We start from the raw sequence: 16,426 nt of genomic DNA, 5'->3' as shown, positions 1-16,426 counted from the left end.
GATCACAGGGATGTTGTGTGTCCCCGCTGCTGCAATGCAGGCTGTGCGATGTAGTCCTTCATGTACTCACATTGGTAGACTACATCTCCCGGCATGCATTGCAGCGGGCGGGGATGCATGACAACACCATGACCAATTTGAGCTGCTTCATCTATGGCACAGGGAGAAGCAAGATAAGAAAATGCTCGATGCCCCGTCAAAAAGCCCACACCATTTTGGACCTCCCTTAGGCCTCGTTCACACTATATGCTTTGCCGTGGGCCACGCAGGAATATCAGAAGTGCATAGACTGCACTGTCCGATGTTCAGACTACATGCGCTGCACAGCAGTGTGATGCACCGTTGCAATACTGCACGCATTTTTCAGGAAAGAGCGTCAGCTGCGCAACCTACGGCAACAACAATTGCGTTCCTATCACATGGCCATCTACGCTTAGAACGTAGTGTGGAAGAGGCATTAGGGGAAGGTTAATTTGAGTAATTTTACAGCTATGGTACTAAGATCCCTTTTTAAAGGAGTGTAGGTGCATTTATTTCTTGTGCCTCAGGCAATGAAAACTGATGAAGCGTGTCTTTTTAAGCAGTTTGTTGACATAACTATCTAAGTGTATGCAAATACATACTAGGATGTGAACTGTGTTTTATATGACTTTCATGGACTAAAAAGCAGAGTACCCACTGCAAGACCGAACTGCTGGAAACTGCTAATGAACAAAGTTTCCACAACTTTTACACTAAAGATGTTTAGTGATGGGATATGGACAACATCACACAGGAACATTGGCAATGATAGGATAGTTAAAAGAAGAAGAAAGTGGCTGGGAGGGGGGGGGGGGGGGGGTGAGATCCTTAGACTTTAGCATAAACCTTGTGTAAAGATCTGTACACGCAGGTGATGTTGATTGATTTGATCATGACGGCCTTTCAGAATGCATGAGCATCATCATACATCTGTGGAAGATAGTTCCAAGATGTTGGCTGGAACAATTGTTTATCTGTCATTTTAACAGATGAAATCTTGCCGTGGGTATAGACCTTAAAGGGAACCTGAAGTGAGAGGTGTATGGAGGCTGACATATTTATTTAATTTTAAACAATGCACATGCCTGGCTGTCCTGTTGATCCTCTGCCTCCAGTGCTTTTAGCCATAGACCCTGAGCAAGCATGCAGATAAGATATTTCTGACAAGATTAGTTGCATGCTTGTGTGATTCAGACACTACTGATGCCAGAATGATAAGCTGCATGGCCAGGCAACTGGTATTGTTTAAAAGGAAATAAATATGGCCACCACCACATACCTCTAACTTCAGGTTCCCTTTAAATTAAAGAGTAAGAATTGAAATTGGCATGTGTGAACTCATCATTTTAGAAACGATTGTACCACTAAAAAGCCCCTATTCGTTGATCGGTTTTGGAATATCCTGGACATACTAGCTTCACAAAATTGGCACAGCATTTGCTTTCCCAGATTTCGATCTCACTTGCCCTATAATTTTTCTATCTTCTCACCAGAACGGAATCCTTACCGGTGTGTTTCCATCAAGCCCTTCCAGCTGGTTAGTTGTGGTGGTCGGAGTGACATCAGCTTCAATGTACACCAAAGTAGATCCATCACTAGGACTAATCGAGAAGATAAACAATGCACTGGCTACAACGTAAGTCATGAAATGGTTTATATGTTTATCAGGAAATGATGATGGAGGAAGTGAAGTTTGGTCTAAGGCCTGGGCATACAGCCAGTAATGACACATATTATCTCTACAGCCATGTCACTGAAAGCTTTGAGATATGTTATGAAATGTAGAGAGCACACTGGATAATAAAATATCAATGCAATCATTCATGTTAGCCTCTAAAAGGGAGTCGGCGTAAAGTTATTTGTCCTCTGGAAATTCCTCTAGTTAAGGCTGGTTTGTGTAAACTGGAGCAAAAGTGCCACAGCTGTTTACAGCAACCGGTCAAGTTTCAAGATACAGGTAAATCTGAGAGTCTGGTGGTATGAGGACAAGAAGTGCACATTTGCCCTAGTTTTTTTCTGTCCTTGTTTTCATCACTATGCTTTTGCAAGTGACAGTGAGCAGCAAAGTGCATTCAGGACTAGCCTATGAACAATGGAGAGAATGTATGGTAGACATGATGTGGCCTGAAGCAACACTTTTACTCCAGTTTTTTACAATCTGTCCAGTATGGCTATGTTCTATTAGAACGTCCACTAAAGCAGTCACAAGAGATCCAAAGCTGAAATCTGTTGGGTGGTGATTCATCTGGAGTGGGTTTTGGACCTCAATATTTACGTCCGTAAAGCCCAAGTAAGTCCAGAAGTGAACAAGACAAATTTTTTCAGCAATCAGTTTCATATGTGAAAATAACCATTGTGTAGAAGCAAAGTTGTGGATAGACATGCTTGCTCCTGCACTTCATCTCATTTCCTCTCCTCTGTGAATTTAACTGGTGGGTGTGGCATAGATGCGACTACAGGACAGGATTTACCATAAGGCACTGTAGGCATGTGCCTACTGGCGCCTGATGATTGAAAGGCGGCACACTCCCCTCCCCTAGTGCCGCCCTCCCTCCTTCCCTATGCAGAGTCCTGATGAGAGTGGAAATGAGAGGTTACTGACCCGTGTCTATTTGAAAACGGCTCCTGGAAAAAAGGGCTCCTGGTTTAGCCCATATATACCAAATTCGGCTACAAAAAGGGCGCCTGGTGTAGCCCATATGCCAACTTCGGCTACAAAGGGCACATGGTGTAGCCCATATATGCCAATTTTGGCTACAAAGGGTGCCTGGTGTAGCCCATATAAGCCAAATTCGGCTACAAAGGGCACCTGGTGTAGCCAAAAAAGCTAGTTTTAGTTTATTTAAAAGGATGCTCTTATAGGCAACATTTGTTGGGCTATAAAAGGGCTCTAGATATAGCTAAGAAAAGTGATTATTATGACCTAACTGCTCCCTACTCTCACACAGAACCCTCCCCTGATGGTGCCTAACCCTAACCCCCAGGTGGTGCCCAACCCTAAGACCCCCCCATTTGGTGCCTAACCCTAAGACTCGCCTTGTGGTGCCTAACCCCAAGACCCCACAAGTGGTGCCTAACCCTAAGACCCCCCCAGGTGGTGCCTAACCCTAAGACCCCCAGGTGGTGCCTAACCCTAAGACCCCCCCAGGTGGTGCCTAACCCTAAGACCCCCCCAGGTGGTGCTTAACCCTAAGACCCTTAGACCCCCCCAGGTGGTGCTTAACCCTAAGACCCCCCCCCCCCCAGGTTGTGCCTAACCCTAAAACCCCTAGGTGGTGCCTAACCCTAAGACCTTTAGTCCCCCCCCCCCCCCCAGGGTGCTCTTTTGTAGCAGAATCAAAAACCTTGTAGCCTAAAACCTTGTAGCCGAATAAAAAATATGGGCTACAAAGGGGTCCCCTACTGTAGCCGAAAACCTTGTAACCGAATAAAAATATGGGCTACAAAGGGGTGCCCTACTGTAGCCGAATAAAAATATGGGCTACAAAATTGCACCCGCTTGTAGCCTATATTAAAACTCAGGAGCGCTTTTCATCACCTTGTAGCTCATATTTGCAGAAATAACATTGATGTCTATGGAGGAGCCCTTTTCATACACGCAGCTCAGGAGCCCCTTTCAACGGATCCCTACTGACCCTGCTCTCTGCATTCTCCCTTTAGTCAGGGGCAAATCTAGCTACTTAATACTGAGGTTCCTCTTGCTGCATAATACTTAAGGGCACCTCTAGCTACTTACTACTGAGGGTACGTCTGGCTACCTAATACTAACCTGTAGCTGCCTATGATGGGTAAGGGAAGTAAGAGAAAATTGACAGCTGGCACAGCCAGCACACTTGTGGTAAGGTTTGGTGGGGTTTTTAAGTTCATGGAAGACAAAGTCTAAGGTGCCGGGATATCTGTGCCTATAGGCTCCTGTGAGGTAAATACAGGCCTTTGCGACTGTGACACCACCAAAGTAGGAAGAAAAAAAGGTGCCAGACCGCATTTATGACAATCCTTGTATTGTAGTAGAAACCAATTGTTTACATGAGTAGGTTGGTCAGGAAGTTGGAGTTTGGAGTTCACAGGAAGGTGTAAGACCTCATCTCATTCTGGACAATAACAGACTCTACAGGTCTTATGCCCATATCGATAGGTGCACATCTGACTTGTAGTCAGTCAAGATCCCTGTGCTTTTCATTAACTCTGCTGACATAACAAATATTTCTGAGCAGTTTTTGATGTAAAGAATATTCAAGCTCATGACTGACTTCTCCCCATCCCTCTTGCCCTCCCTTCTGCCCTTAACTAACATAAAGATGTACCCATATACCACCACAGTACTCCTTAATCTGGGGTTACTCAACTTCAGGAGTACAGAGCCTTTCACTCCTTCAAATGGAATATGTGGCTGCACCATGTACCAGCTAAGGATCAGGCTATCTTGTCCTTGTCTTTAGGCTGTATCTTCTTGTTATAAGAATCAACATCAGAAAATATGAGTAGCAGTACAGCCCTGCCCCTACTAGCTTCCACGTATACCACACCCTATGATCCCCTGCACCACACCGAGAAGACCATGCTCTTGTCACATTACCCTGCACCATAGCCCAGCCTCTGCAGAGTTTAGGCAGGAGGGTAATTCTGTTTAATTGGGAGGTTATTTCTTATGACCATTTTATCCTGCTGCTATAGCTGCAATATATTGTTGTATTTCTTTTTGGGATAATTATTGTAGTCCATGTTCAATTTCATCACCCTCTTTCCTTTCCTATCAGAGGATATATGACCAGCCAGACTCAGCAGATTGTCAGCGGTGTGATCTTTGGCACAGGCCTTTGGGTGGCCCTTATTGCCACAATGCGCTATTCTCTGAAGAAGCTTCTGTCTTACCATGGATGGATGTTTGAGGAACATGGAAAGCTCTCTAGATCTACAAGAGTATGGATGGTGAGTAGTCCCTGTATGGAGCTCCATAGGTAACACCTATAGCAGCGCTTCCATAGAAGACCAACTGTGCTAGTTGAAAGCTTTGGCTGCAGTGCATCATCTACGCATGGGTAGGAGGCAGATTAGTCTTGCTTGATCTCCATAGTTGTCTATCTTTTGGGAAATGTCATTGTTGGGTGCATCAAATTTGACAGAAAACATTATAATAAAAATATTTATATCAGCCTTTTACATTTAGATTACATGTACATTTTGAATGACATCCTTGTCAACCTTGTGTTTGACAATCTTCTTGTTTGCTGCCGTTTTTTTTTTTTTTTTTTTTTTTTTTTCTTTCATTGCAAGGGGTCAGACAGAATCTGAAGATGTTTGCAGTGCTTTTTTTAACAATTGCAGCATCCATTTAATACAACTGCATATAATAACAATATATTGTGTTTCACATTTTTGCCTTCATTTATTAACACTTGTAAAAAAATAAAAAAAAAGGTTATGCACCTATATTTAAAGGATTACTATCTCAAAAAAATGTCCATTATAAGCTACAAACACATAAAATGTACATTTCTCCTAGACTAAAATGCATTATAAATTATTTTTCTCCCGTGTTGCTGTCACTTACAGTAGGCAGTAAAAGGCTGACAGATTTTGGACTAGTCCATCTCCTCATAGGAGATTCACAGTATAAACTTTATTATTTACAAAAACACTCCCTGGAAAGGCTATATACAAAGATTTCAGCCAGACTGCCTACTCGTTTGCAAACTGTTTGGGCAGTTGGATTGATCAACTGCAGTTATGTAAGTGCTTTTGTAAATAAAGAAAAAATTGAGTTGATAGACTAGTCCAAAACCTGACAGATCTGTCAGATTTTCACTGTCTACTGTAAGTGACAGCAACATAGGAAAAAAGTAATTTATAATTCATTTTTCTTTGGAGTAAATGCACATTTTTTTATTTATGTATTTTACATGTTACAATATTTTTTGATAGTTGTCCTTGAAGTCCACTACTGATTGGTCAGGGTTCAGATTTGGTATCATAGTTCAAAATGTGGTGATGTGCAATAATTCACTGCTGGCAGAATTCAGTTTTTAGACTGTCTATAACTGTCAGTTCCTGTGGGTTACTGTACTCCATGGGTGTTTTGCATTATTAATAGAGCAGACCAGCAGCTGGCCAGATGTACATAGATGTTATGTATCAAGGAATACATGTCCTTGTGTCTAAAGATAACTGACTTGTTTGTCTTTGGTTTTCTAGGGAATGGTGAAACTGTTTTCTGGTCGCAAGCCTATGCTGTACAGCTTCCAGACTTCTCTTCCTCACCTCCCAGTGCCAGCTGTTAAGGACACAGTCAAAAGGGTAGGTTACATGATAAGACTTGGGGCTGTTCCTGCAGGGCCACTGTCTCTAGTAGCACATGGCCAAGGTGATATTGTGTAACTCAGAGCATTGCTAATGCACTTCTCATTACAATCCTACAACTTATTTTCCTAAGAAGTTGTGACTCCTTGTAAAATGTTAATGAAAACACAGTGTAATGACTTGTAAATCATGTGTACAGTATTGTTAATTGAAATTGAACATCAATAAATCAAATGTTGAACTGTGAAATGTTGCGTAAGGAAAAATATGCACTCGTGTTGAATTGGAGACCAGCAAAATGGTATCAAAAAGTTGGGACAGATGAATTATTCTGAAGTTGTTACACTATTAGCTCAGACTGTGTTTCACTGGGTGTTGTACCCTTCCCTAGCATACTTCTAAGAGACTCAGACATTGATACAGACAGTACTGATCCAGTTCTAGATCATGCTTGAAGAATAAACTTACAGCAAACCCGAGCCAGCTGCATACAAAAAAAAAAAAAACCCTGGTAGAGTCCATTACCTCCATTACCCACTGCTGCAGAGTCCTTTAATCCATAAGTTTCATTTTTGAAAAATGTGCTCCTAATCGCAGATCAGAGAGGCGGAGAAGAGGCACGAAGAAGATGGGAAGGGGTGTTCATAACACGAGAGGGGTTGTTTTGTAGTGCCTTGCCTGCTAAGGACACCCCTTCCTCCATTAGGCTACCTGCAAACTGGCTGTAGATTTGAGAGGGGGGGGGGGGGGGGCAGCGCAGTGCAGAGAGAGGTGGTGCTTAGTGGACACTTTAAAGTTTCCAAAGCTTGCAATGAAATCTTGTACAGTTGTTCATAAAAGGTATTACCTAAAGAACTTTTGTTGTCATGTTTTGAGGTTGAATCAAATCTGTAAAATGCAGCCTCTCTAGTACATGCCACAATGGCCTGAACCTGACACATGCTGCATGGTTCAAGGTGTTGTCTGTCCATACTGTGAGGGTACAGAAATGTCATCTCCTTGACATGTGCCACCAAGGCCTGAATGCTGCACTTGCCACACACTGCATGGATCATGGGCCGTGAGTCGCTAAACTGCGGTAAGATTACCATATGCAGAGAGCGCACAGCAGTTTTACAGTTACTGCCACTGGCAGCATAGTATGCATTTCCTAATTAACCCAATCTGCCTTACCAAAGTAACATGTGCTACAACTCATATAGCATGCTGTTCTTATGTTTTGGGATCGTGAAACGCGTTGTCTAACCTTGTGCTATTTGAATAAATTATTGCATCCATTTTAAGTGCATTTTTTTAAGGTAAGACCAAAACTTGTCTTATTTTAAAGAGGAGCTGTCAGCCATACTATCTCAGGAAAAAAAAAAATATATATGTAGATAAATACTTGCTCTACTTACAAATGTATTGCACTGTCCACGTTATGATTCCTGTGTATTTATAAAAAGGAAAAGTAAAGAATCCTATTCTAGACAGTTTCCATATTTACTGTGGCTATTTTGAAGCCAGTCGTGATGTAATATCCGCCCTTAGTCTCCTCTGCCTGATTTGCCTGCCCTTCACTATATAAAGTGCATTGTTTCAGCTTGAGAAATTTTGGCCAGTCGGAGAGGGACAGAGGTGTGGGAGGGGAAAACAGGAGGGAAAGAGGCTTCAGCCAATGAGGCTGCATTAGTTACCGGTAAGTCTGAGGGGAAGTAGGGAAGCAAAAAAATACAACCCAGCATGCCCTACAACTTCTCTTTTGTGTAACAAATTTTCTGTGTACCAAATAATTCATGTAAACTGGGGAATGATCATTTATCAACAAGAAAAGTAATAGTGATTTTAACTTTTGGATTGCCTGATTAGCATCCATATTACTTGTTTACCAGATAAAAAATAAAGAATTGATTTTTTATTTTATGCCCGACCGTTACTTTTTAAAGGGGTTTGTAATTATTTTATGTATCTTGGGTGCCTCCTTCCAGTACCGTTGGGGAGAGTTTAGATTTTTATGTTCATACTTGCACATAAACTGACATCTTTTTGACCGTGAACTCAGTTTCAGCTTCCTAAAGGCCAAGTTTGCTGTCTTATTTGCCCCAGTTTGACATGTTGCTGGCTTTAAATTCAAATGAGCATATATTTTTTAATAAAACAATATAATTTCTCAGTTTCATAGTTTGAGATGTCGTCATACTATTTTCAGTTAAAAACAGGGCTTGCTTGATTTTCAAAACATTGCATTCTGTTTTTCTTTACGTTTTACACAGCATTATAACTTTTGAAAATGGTAGTGTATATTGTTATCATTGTATTTAAAGAGAACCTAAACACATTGAAAAAAAAGAGTTTCACTTACCTGGGGCTTTTACCAGCTCGCCTGCAGCCATCCTGCGCCCAAGACGTCACTCCTGGATCCTCTGGTCCCCCACCGCCAGTTAGTTTTGTTTTTGCTGACTCTGAGGCGGCGGGCCGCTACGCGTATCATTGCACTCGTTACCGTGATAACCGGATGCTATTGCGGCTTTCAACTCGTACAAATATACATGTTGAAACCCGCTATAGCATCCTGTAACCGCGGTAACGCGTGCAATGATTTGCGTGGCGGCCCACCAACTCCGAGTCGGCAAAAACGAAACTAGCTGGCTGCCAGGGACCAGAGGATCCAGGAGTGACGTTGAGGGCACAGGATGGCTGCAGGTGGACTGGTAAAAGCCCCAAAAAAGTGAAACTCATGATTTTATTTTTTTTCATTGGGTTTAGGTTCCCTTTAAAGAGGAACTGTCGCAAAAATCTTAAAACCCACACAAATAAAAAGTACATTTCTTCCTGACTAAAATCAGCCATAAATTACTTCTCTCCTATGTTGCTGGCATTTACAGTAAGTAGTAGAAATCTGACACAGAAGTCTCCATAGGGGATTCTCAGCATGGCCTTTATTCTTTATAAAGACACCCCTTGAGGGCCCTTTTCCACTAGCAATCGCTAGCGTTCACGCTGAACGCTAGCGATTGCTGAATCGCAATTACCGGCGATTCCCCGACGTTCGCGGCCGCGATTTTGCTATGCTATGCACTGCATAGCAAAATCGCGGCAATTATCGCTCCGCCGCGCGTTCGCGTTCCCGGCAAAAACGAATCGTGGTAGTGGAAATGACCTACCGCGATTCCCATGTTAAAAAGCAAACCGCAGCGATTGTAAAATCGCTAGCGGTTTGCGTTTTTGCGATTCTGCCAGCGCAAACGCGCTGGTGGAAAAGGGCCCTGAAAAAGATTTATACAAAGATGTTGGTCAGCCTCCCTGCTCACCGCACACTTTTTTTGGCAGTTGGCCGGAGCAACTGCCATTCACTGAGTGCATTTTTAAATAAAGAAATCCCTGTGAACCCCTGATGAGGAGATGGGCTAGTCCAAAACCTGTCGGTTCTGTCAGATCTCTACTACCTACTGTAAGTGACAATAACATAGGAGAAAACAAATGTATGGCTCATTTTACTCTGGAAGAAACATACTTCTTAATTGTATATGTTTACATATATTTTAAGTTTTAAGATTTTCACGACAGTGGTCCTTTAAGTAACCCATGGAACAAGTAACCCTAGGGTCCAACTACAGTATGAGCCCTCTCAGGTTTGTATCACTTCCACGGTGATCAGTAAGGGGTGGTCCTTAGTAGGGATGGTCAATGACATGCAAATAAATTTGAGTTGATGCAGAAGTATGCGGATTCTGTATTCAAATGTATTCAGCTTGAAAATGGACCAATTGAATTTTACCTTGGCAAGTTTTGGTTGGTTCATTTTCAACTTTCATACATTTGCACACACAAAAAAAATGCAAAATGCTGTATCAACTCGAAATTATTTGCATCTCATTGACCATCCTTAAAGGGAACCCGAGGTTAGAGGAATATGGAGGCTGCTATATTTATTTCCTTGTAAACAATACCAGTTGCCTGGCAACCCTATTGAACTTCTGGCATAATTAGTGTCTCAGTCAAAACCCTGGAGCAAGCATATGGCTAATTCAGTAAAACCTGAGTCAGGTGAGTCAGAGTACTGATCTGCTGCATGCTTTTTCAGGGTTTGGGCTAAAAGTATTAGAGACACAGGATCAGGAGGACTGCCAGGCAACTAGTATTGTTAAAAAAGGAAATAAATATGGCAGCCTCCATATCCCTCACCTCGGGTTCCCTTTAATGGTAAACTGTCTCCATGCGCAAATAGTTGTTACCTGCATTCTAGCAACTGTGACCACAGAACTACTGTAGAAATGCTCATCTTATTTCCATCACTTATGACAATTTACCACCTTGCACCAGTTAATCGGGATTAGGCTTCAGCAGAAATCAATTAAACACTGTGTTATGCAGAACACAGCAAGGCCACCACTGATCCTCCCCTCCACCCCCCCCCCCCACCCCCACCCATTCCCTAACCACACTCAATGAAAAGGAAGGTACCCATACTCATCAATTTTAGAATTGAGATTCCCTGCAGATTTGATTTATCTGCTGCCAATCCATTCCCCCAAAATGTCAGATTGAACAAATTTCTATCTCGAAAATCAGTCGACAATATCGGTTGGACAGGACAGAAAATCTAGGTCAATTCGGGGCAGGCCAGGAGCGGTTGTCGATTGATAGCAGGGCTGTGGAGTCGGTACAAAAAGTCGACTCCAACTCAGACTCCTCAGTTTATGAAACCTCCTACTCCAATTCCAAGTACCCAAAATTGCTCCGACTCCACAGCCCTGATTGATAGGCCATGATGTTGCACTGCATCGAATACCTCCCTGCTGGAATGTATTCAATAAGGAAGTGCTGTGTGTGGCAGGAATTGATTCCCTTCTGGATCAGTTCCATCCGGTGGCAATTTGTAAGTGTGTGGAGAGGTTTAGATAACATGCCTGATCACATTTTGAATTGAAACCTCTAAAACCGATTGAAAGTTTTATCATTGGGGCTTGTGTGAAATCCCTTTGAAAATCGGCACCTGACCCAAGTTCAGGGAGGAAGTTTGTACCTGAAAAGCTGAACGTGGCTTCTACCTTTCCCCGCCCTTGCGGTGATATAGTCCACGCCCACATTCCCATTGCCCTGATAATTATAAAGAAATCTGGCATAGCTGCATCAAGTGTGATAGAGTATGTCCTGATGATTGATTGTTAGAGAAGTAGAACGGTTACATATTATTGTTTTATATCAATTTGTAGGAAATCCTGGTTGTAGGGTAAGTGTTTGAAGCACTGGCACAATGCTCTCATATTGTACAATAGCTCTAACAAACTCTGCAGTAGATGTGTCCGCTCCGCTCTGCATCACATTTTGGTATAAAACTTTTGGCTTTTGTTTAAAATCTCACTATTGCTTCCTAGTTTAAGTGTGTGAAAGGAAAATTTCACTGGGGTTGTTTTTACTGCATTTGCAGAACAGTGGCCAGATTTGAGGCAAGCCCGCAAAGGCCATGGCCTTAGGCACCAGGAAGTAAGGGGCAGGCAGCAGGCTGGCACACTCAGGCAGTTAAACTGACACATAATTAAACTGCTGCGAGCACAGGCCTGGCCTGGGGCTACTCTGCTTCCACAAGGGTAAACGGTGATGATCACTAGGCTCCTGTCAGTTGCCTAGGTTGCATTGTGGATAATCCTGCTCTGGCTGTAACTACTTGGGGATGACGACACTGAACTGGTTCAGATCTGTTATGCATTCATGTTATAGCTGTGACCTTGGTGTATACAGTTCATAACTGTAACATAAACTGCAGCCTCTTAATTGCATGTCTTTTGATTTACTTACTAACAGTTGTGAAACATTTTGGTGATCACTAAGATATTCAGTATGCATATAAACATTGTCTGCTACCTCACCAGAGTTTCATATCTCCTCCAATGGTCAAAGGTTTTCCTGCTTTTATTGCAGCATAAAAACCATAAAATAGTACAAATATTTGTTTACCTTCATATTGTTTATATACTGGTAGTTGTAAATTGGGCAATGTTAATGACCTACTATGCCAGTACACTGTCTGTGTTGCAACACGTTGTCCTTGTAAAAAATAAAGCTGTATTGAATGCAGGAGGTAGAAGTGTCAGGTTATTCAAATGTGTACAAAAAATCCAAATGGGCAAATTGCTTTCCCCAGAACAAAGTTAAAGGGATACTGTAGGGGGGTCGGGGGAAAATGAGCTGAACTTACCCGGGGCTTCTAATGGTCCCCCGCAGACATCCTGTGTTGGCGCAGCCACTCACCGATGCTCCGGCCCTGCCTCCGGTTCACTTCTGGAATTTCTGACTTTAAAGTCAGAAAACCACTGCGCCTGCACGCCCGTGTCCTCGCTCCCGCTGATGTCACCAGGAGTGTACTGCGCAGACACAGACCATACTGGGCCTGCACTGTGCGCTCTTGATGACATCAGCGGGATCGAGGACACGGCAACGCAGGCGCAGTGGTTTTCAGACTTTAAAGTCTGAAATTCCAGAAGTGAACCGGAGGCGGGGCCGGAGCATCGGTGAGTGGCTACGCGGGCACAGGATGTCTGCGGGGGACCATTAGAAGCCCCAGCTAAGTTCAACTTGTTTTCCCCTGACCCCCCTACAGTATCCCTTTAAGCTACATATACATTTTAGATTTTTCTTGGCCAAACCATCAATCATGATCACCTTGGCTAAAAAACAAAGTCAGAATAAACCCTATTGCCTGTTCCACAGCTTTCTCTGGATTATGATATGCCACTTTCCACCGCTCCTGTCATTATCTTTTTCAATTAGAAAAACTCTTCTTAAAATCAAAATGTCTGCAACCCCAGAAGTACGTCACGAGCACCGCCCATGAGATGACCTGAGCTCCGGCTATGCTCAGTAGATCCTCAGCAGGCGGGAAAGGGGCGTTCCAGGGGCTGGAATGGGCGTGCTATACCAACTCAGACCGGCACGGGTGGGCAGGGGGGTTCAGAGAATTATAGAGATAATTATTCTGGGAATATGCCCCATTTTTTTCCCAAAAAATCCGCCTTTAAGTGTTTACAGGCATCCCCTAATGTCACTGGTGTTCTCTTCAGGAGGAAACTTAAAGTGAAGTTCCAACAGCATGGTGCTGCTAATGTGTCCTCCTCTATCCCATCTTCATAGGAGATTTGAGCATTTTCCATAAAGTGATTGTTTCGGCATTGCTTTGGCACACACAAAAACATTGGCCAAGGGAATCAGGACTGGATCCTTTTGTTGACCGTGTGGGACTGAATGCTGTAATGCTTCTGTTGTTATAGAGTGGAAAGGAAGGATGAAGGGGTGGCGTTGAGCAGGTGGGAGTAGGAGATGAACAATGCCCTCAGCCAAGATAGCCCATTACTCTGGATCTCTCAGCAACGCATGAAGGATTGGGGCCAATGTACATTAACTTCATTCTCTGCAGAGACAGCCCAGACTGAAAACCTTTTAGCATGTGTACGAGGCTTTAGGGTATACAGGCCTTTGTACACATGCTAGATGGTTGTTAGCCATTCAGGTCATGCCTGGTTCATTATGCAGAGATCCGGAATGCTGGATTATCCCTTCTGCTCTGATGTGTGTGGGTGTGCACATTGTGCCCCTTCACTCTACATAGCAGCACAACGCAAAACACCTGCCTATGTCAAGCGAATAGCTGATTCGGCAGATTTCTTGTTTGTGTAAGTTAAACGCATGTAAAATGAGAAACCCCCACCATGTCTTTTTGAAGGCTTCAAAAAGCTGGTCACATTTCCCTTCTTCTACCGGTTTCCAAAACTCTTGCCGATTAGCCTATTGGAAGTGTCCCTATTGTTCCCCACCCATCCTTGGACATTCCACAGCGGGACAGGTAAGGCAAACATGATCACCCCTCTGCTCAAAGGGTATAGAAACAAAGCAACATGCTCTCCTGGTATATACAGGAACAAGGGTGGGAATCTTCTTGCCTGCTCTTTCAGAAGCTATGCATTCTGTAGTTTGGGGTCAGATAAAATGCAACAGGGAATATCTACAGCACTTTTCAGACAATCTTTTCAGGAGCCAGTTAAACCACGATTGTTGAATTCTGGCCATATTGATGGCTGTACAATCTAATTTCTGTGAATGTCGATACATTTTTAGTGGCTAATTTATTTTTTAATAAAATTAATAAGCATGGTTCTTTGCGCATTCGTGTGTGTGTCTCTCAATTCACAGCAGATTTTATGTCATACTCCCTATTTATCAGTAAGACATATGGGCTATAAGACAATGCCGTAGAAATACTTCCAGTTAATGTGTATTGCATTTATTACCTAGTGTCAAAACATAATCTAAAATCAGTAGCTGAGTCAATGCATCACATCTGGTGGTGGAATTACTGGCAACTGTATTCCAGTAAGTGAGAACAGTGCTTACAGCTCTCATAGCAAGCTGCCAGTGATACTCGGTAAAATGTTGTGTATTGATGATGCAGGACATGATCACTATTCAAGAATAAAAGACCACAGCACAGTGTGGCATGTGCAGTAATGTCTGTTTTACTCAGCTCTGACTCTACTCCCTTATCTCACTAGTACTTGGAGTCTGTTAAGCCACTCATGGATGAACAGCATTTTCAGAGGATGGAAGGACTTGCCAATGAATTTGCTGTAACCCTCGGACCAAGACTTCAGTGGTACCTGAAGCTGAAATCGTGGTGGGCCACAAACTATGTAAGTTTCCTGTTTCTGCAAAGAGGGCTATATAGAGTGCTATAGCTAACCTTTTTCTAGGCAATTTTTTCTCAGCATGATTGCAGTGTGCACCCTTGCTGTTTGCCAAGTACTTCTTGTTGTGGATAACATTACTTCAAGTGCCCCTTGATGTGCATATCATCATCTCAAGTTCCTTGTTTAACATATGTATGCATTAGAAATACATGATTGTGTAATAGTGCTTTGTAATCATTCCCTTGTGCTTTTAATTAAAGGAACACCATCAATAACCAAGTGTTCTAAAATGACAATGAATAAATAATGTCTAAGTAGCTGTGTAAGCATTTTCCTACTTTTGATGTTAAAATTAATGGGAATCAGATAAAAAAAAAATAGCCAGATACTTATCTAAGGAGAGATAAGGCTCTGTGTGCTATAGAGCCTTCCCTCTCCTCTCTTGATCTCCTCGTTGCGGCGGCAGCTCCTCCGTTTGAATCCCCCGCCGTGGGGGTCTTCGGGAGGACTCGGCTCCATACTGTGCGCGAGAAAGAGCGCTCTAGTGTCCACAGTATGGAGCAGCCCTTCTTCGGAAGCACTCAGTCTCCCGAAGACTTCCGAAGCCAGCGCTGGGACGGGGACTGGGAGAGAAGAGGTAAGGTTCTATAGGACACAGCGCCTTCCCTCTCCATAGGTTGGTATCTGGCTTTTTTTTTTTTTTTTTTTTTAAACAGGATTCCCATTCACTTTAAATATCAGAGGCAAAAGCTGTAATTTGTTGTGTGTACGATGAAGCTGCATTGGAACAAATCATTAGTAAAGCGGAATCTATGCTTTGTGAGAAATGTGACATACCCTGTGGTGGTCTCTGCATATTTTAGAAGACTACGGAGTATTTTTCTTTGAAAGCAAAAACCTTTTGTATGAAAATCCTGCCTTAGTATCAGGTTTCACACTCAATTACAAATGTTTACTTTATGCTGCACATAACAGATACTTTTCCTCTGTTCTCAGTGAATTATTCTCTTCAGGCAGCTCATTCAGAGAGATAAGCAGCTGCAGTTTAACCTCTTGAGGACCCACCCTTTACCCCCCCTTAAGGACCAGCGCTGTTTTAGCTGATCTGTGCGGGGTGGGCTCTACAGCCCCCAGCACAGATCAGGGTGCAGGCAGAGCGACCAGATCGCCCCCCTTTTTTCCCCACTAGGGGGATGATGTGCTGGGGGGGTCTGATCGCTCCTGCCTGATGGGTGTTGCGGGGGGGGGGGCACCTCAAAGCCCCCCTCCGCGGCGATATTCCCCCCCTCCCTCTCCTCCCTGTCCCCCCTGGTGATCTGGGCTGCACAGGACGCTATCCGTCCTGTGCAGCCAGTGACAGGCTGTCCCCTGTCACATGGCGGCGATCCCCGGCCGCTGATTGGCCGGGGATTGCCGATCTGCCTTACGGCGCTGCTGCGCAGCAGCGC

At 43.4% G+C, this 16,426-nt stretch overlaps 1 protein-coding gene across 2 annotated transcripts in view; it reads left to right on the top strand.

Annotated features, from left to right (window-relative positions):
* CPT1A (carnitine palmitoyltransferase 1A) overlaps positions 1-16,426 on the top strand; it is a 101,789-nt gene that overhangs the window by 27,674 nt on the left and 57,689 nt on the right. For both annotated transcript variants that reach the window (XM_068260367.1, XM_068260366.1), the window contains exons 3-6: positions 1,515-1,657; positions 4,779-4,950; positions 6,214-6,315; positions 14,844-14,981. In XM_068260367.1, the coding sequence (XP_068116468.1) occupies positions 1,515-1,657; positions 4,779-4,950; positions 6,214-6,315; positions 14,844-14,981 (555 nt within the window). The remainder of the gene's footprint in view (positions 1-1,514; positions 1,658-4,778; positions 4,951-6,213; positions 6,316-14,843; positions 14,982-16,426) is intronic.

This window comes from Hyperolius riggenbachi, chromosome 11, assembly GCF_040937935.1.
Source record: "Hyperolius riggenbachi isolate aHypRig1 chromosome 11, aHypRig1.pri, whole genome shotgun sequence".
NCBI classification, from domain to species: Eukaryota; Metazoa; Chordata; class Amphibia; order Anura; family Hyperoliidae; genus Hyperolius; species Hyperolius riggenbachi.
The sequence above is the reverse complement of the archived record's forward strand: the minus strand, read 5'-3'. Positions and strand labels throughout refer to the sequence as shown.